The sequence below is a fragment of the Pollachius pollachius genome (genome assembly GCF_949987615.1).
Source record: "Pollachius pollachius genome assembly, chromosome: 14".
In the NCBI taxonomy this organism is placed as follows: domain Eukaryota; kingdom Metazoa; phylum Chordata; class Actinopteri; order Gadiformes; family Gadidae; genus Pollachius; species Pollachius pollachius.
The window spans coordinates 10,443,208-10,446,578 of NC_136947.1; the positions used below are offsets into that span (position 1 = coordinate 10,443,208).

The following is a 3,371-nucleotide window of genomic DNA, read 5'->3' on the forward strand; positions in this document are numbered from 1 at the left end:
CAATGCATAAAAGGCTGATTCAAAGACTGAGACCATTTTCTGGCGGACGATCACTCTCTGGGCCAGGATCACTTTCTGGGGTTACGACGCAGACAACCGTGGTCACGTAATGCAGCATCACGACTGAATCCAATCAGTTTTTCACCAGAGTTGTGACTGGATTCTTCCACGTTGCGCGCTCAGAGCACACATACTGAGATATGATGACGAGGAGGGGGATGTTAGGGAGGAACTAGTGACGTAGGGCCCCCGAAGGGGGCGGAGGACTCCCCAGTCTACCCTCCGCTCCTCACGTAGGCGCGTGCTTTTGACGAGGAGGACGTCCTGATCCGTCCGGGGCGAAGGACGGCCCGCGGATCCGAGGCCGCCTGCTCGGCCGTACATCCACGCAGCGTTATCTAACGTTTACCGTAAAAACTCTGTGTCTCTGTGTTTCTTAATTAAATCAGACCGAAGAGAGTACTGAAGTCTCACACCTCGCACTGCACATGCGCATATACTCCCACCCAATAACACGGGGACGAGGATATACAACTTGACAGCTTGAGAAGACACACCCCTGGTTTGAAACTAAGTCCATTCAAATCTAGATTGGACTCCAATCTAATTAATCCCCCTCGTCATGCATGCAGGTCTGGTCACGGCCGTTTTGACCACGTTGTTAAAACACAACACACTGACACACACAATGAGGATGCACAGTGCCCATAGTGCATCTGATATAAAGCCTTATGGATGCAAGCTGGGTGCAACAGCTGATGCCCATACGGCGTTATATAATTTGCCCTATGGGCACTATACATCAGGATGTCAGTAGACACTACGGCTCGGCCCTAATGGGTCTTAGTGGTTCCTAGTCGGTGCTAGTGGGTCCTAGTGGGTCTGAGGGACGACACCAGACCGTGTCCAGGGCTCAGCAAACCCCGGTGTGAGATGGACCACAGCCCGGCTCGGGGCAGGGGTACCTTACCCTGGGCATCTCCTCCGCTGGTCAGCACCCCGATGGACTTCCCGGCGCCCGACAGGTTCTCGAAGAACTTCTTGGTGTCTTTCCGCTTGGGGGCCGCCATGGCCGCCTCGTCTCTTATCCGTTACCGGGTCTGAACGGCTCTAAACAGGTCTAACGGGATTGCACGGGTCTGAACGGGTCCAAGTGCGGAGAGATGAGAACCTGGATCTGGGAGGACAGCGGGTCTATCAGCGCAGTGGGCACCGCCCCCCTCTGTTCCTCCAGACGGCCTCCCCTGTCAGCCTAGCCAATCAGAGGCCGTCTGGGCGTTTGACGGACAGCTCAACGGTCGAATGAGTTCGAGGATCACGTCGTCGTGGTTGGAAAATGTGATAAAATAATAGAAAGTGTAATATAATAATATGAAGTGTAATGTTATAATAGATAGTGTAATATAATAATATAAAGTGGTATGTTATAAAGGATAGTGTAATATAATATAAACTGTAATGTTATAATAGATAGTGTCATAATAATATAAAGTGTAAGGTAACAATATAAAGTGTAATGTAATAACAGAAATTGTAATTTAGTAATATAAAGTGTAATATAATAATAGAAAGTGTAATATTATAAAATGTGTAATATTATAAAATAAAGTGCAATATTATAATAATATTAAGGGTAATACCCGCTGTGGCCGCAGGGAGACGACACAGGGCGTTATTTAATTCATTAATCAATTGAATGAATACCAAGACAGGATGTTGAGTAACTTCCTGAATCAAACTGAATAAACTTGGCTCATAACAACGGCATCACTTCCAAAAAGCACACACACTTAAACGATACACCTCGGTCCATGATAACACACAACAACCAAGTAAAGTAGATCTGAGTGCTGCGTAAATAGAGAGACGTGCAGGGGAACAATGCGCGACTGCACCACGACCCCCGGGACAGCACGTCCACTCAATAATATAATCCCTTATCCACACAGCTTATTGCTTATTGCAGAATGTTATGTGACTGCGAACAACCAATAATTCTAACAGATGTAGACCACAGACCTTACGAAAGTGAAGTGGTGATTAAAGATAGATACAGACAAGATTGGTGGTATTGTTAGACTAAGGTCATTCCGAGTTCTGCAATAAATGTCTTTCTAATGAAAGATAGCTCCACACAGCCATTATACTGTTTATAAACGTTAGGCTGTGTGTGTGTGTGTGTGTCTTAGTGTAGTGTGAAAATGTGGATGTTTCTATATATATATATATATATATTAATCAAGTATTTGCGTGGGTTGAACGATGAACGAGAAGTACACCTTGGTGCAGTTTCTTCAAATCTCACATCTACGTTATCTCATTGAAAGGTCAGCCATCTTGTGAGGTGGACAGTACTCCTCCCTATTCAGAGCAGAGACAGTGGCGATGTCAGGACATCAAATGGAGAAAACACTCAAATGGCTGCTTACTCTATTTTCATTCTTAAACTTTGAAAATCGGAGGAGTCAGCAATTCCTTTTTAAACTTTGAAAAACATTTGAGTGTCAGCAATAGTGTTAGTAATGAGGTACACAATATGTAAAATGGGATTTTGGGGGTTTCTGACCATCTTTGCATATTTAAACATGCAGCGGGTCAAATCGACACAGGAATATTTTTGTTGTTCAAGACAAACAAACATAACAGAAGAGTCAAACATAAACAGATATGTTCGTTATCTTCTGAAGGTCTGAAGCACCTTCTGAATAACGTCTGGTGCGTTCACAAGACATTTGGACACTGCCTAAAAGGCTTTAGATGAATTGATGGGAGGGGAGGGAGAGATACTATTGAGCAAAGCAGCAGCCTGGTCTTCTAGAAGTCACACTACAGTCCAGTCACAGAACAGACGGATCAACCCTTCACACTCACTGTGATGTCCCCACTGTGTATTACCTGACATCGTATGCTACGGCGTCAGAGCCGTAATGACCGTGTCTGGCCAGAGGTGGCACTGTTCTCTAATGCTTCATTTAGTATTTTCTTTATTTACACACGCAGGGTGAGCACCAGAGAAAACTATTAAAAACTGAACACATGCCCTTACTTACGCAAAAAAAATAGGATTAGTGCAAGCTATCAGCTATCAATTCACAGTTGCAGCTAGAGTCTTACAATGGAAGCTATATGCTAACAGTGAAACCTATATAGTGGCAGATTCACATTCATAAGCACTTCATACTATGGGGGGTTTATTAGCATAATACTTATTTTTAATCTATAATCTATAAATGACACAACAAAAAGCTAATCTTTAAACATTAGCGTTAAGCAGTGGCAGTCAAAACACTAAGATAGCGATAAACTCTAAGTGATAGATGATGGGATACTCTGAGGAAACTAAACGTATTTGATCAGTGCTTTAGTCTTTA

The 3,371-nt window shown here is 43.8% G+C and overlaps 1 protein-coding gene across 3 annotated transcripts in view; it reads right to left on the minus strand.

The window, feature by feature from the left end:
• The window catches only part of LOC307085859 (ATP-dependent 6-phosphofructokinase, platelet type-like), a 19,736-nt gene extending 18,660 nt beyond the window's left edge, over positions 1-1,076 (minus strand). For all 3 annotated transcript variants that reach the window (XM_079750750.1, XM_079750749.1, XM_079750751.1), the window contains exon 1: positions 971-1,076. In XM_079750750.1, coding sequence (XP_079606876.1) covers positions 971-1,070 — 100 coding nt within the window. In that variant the 5' untranslated portion in view covers positions 1,071-1,076. The remainder of the gene's footprint in view (positions 1-970) is intronic.
• Between the last annotated feature and the right edge of the window lie 2,295 nt (positions 1,077-3,371).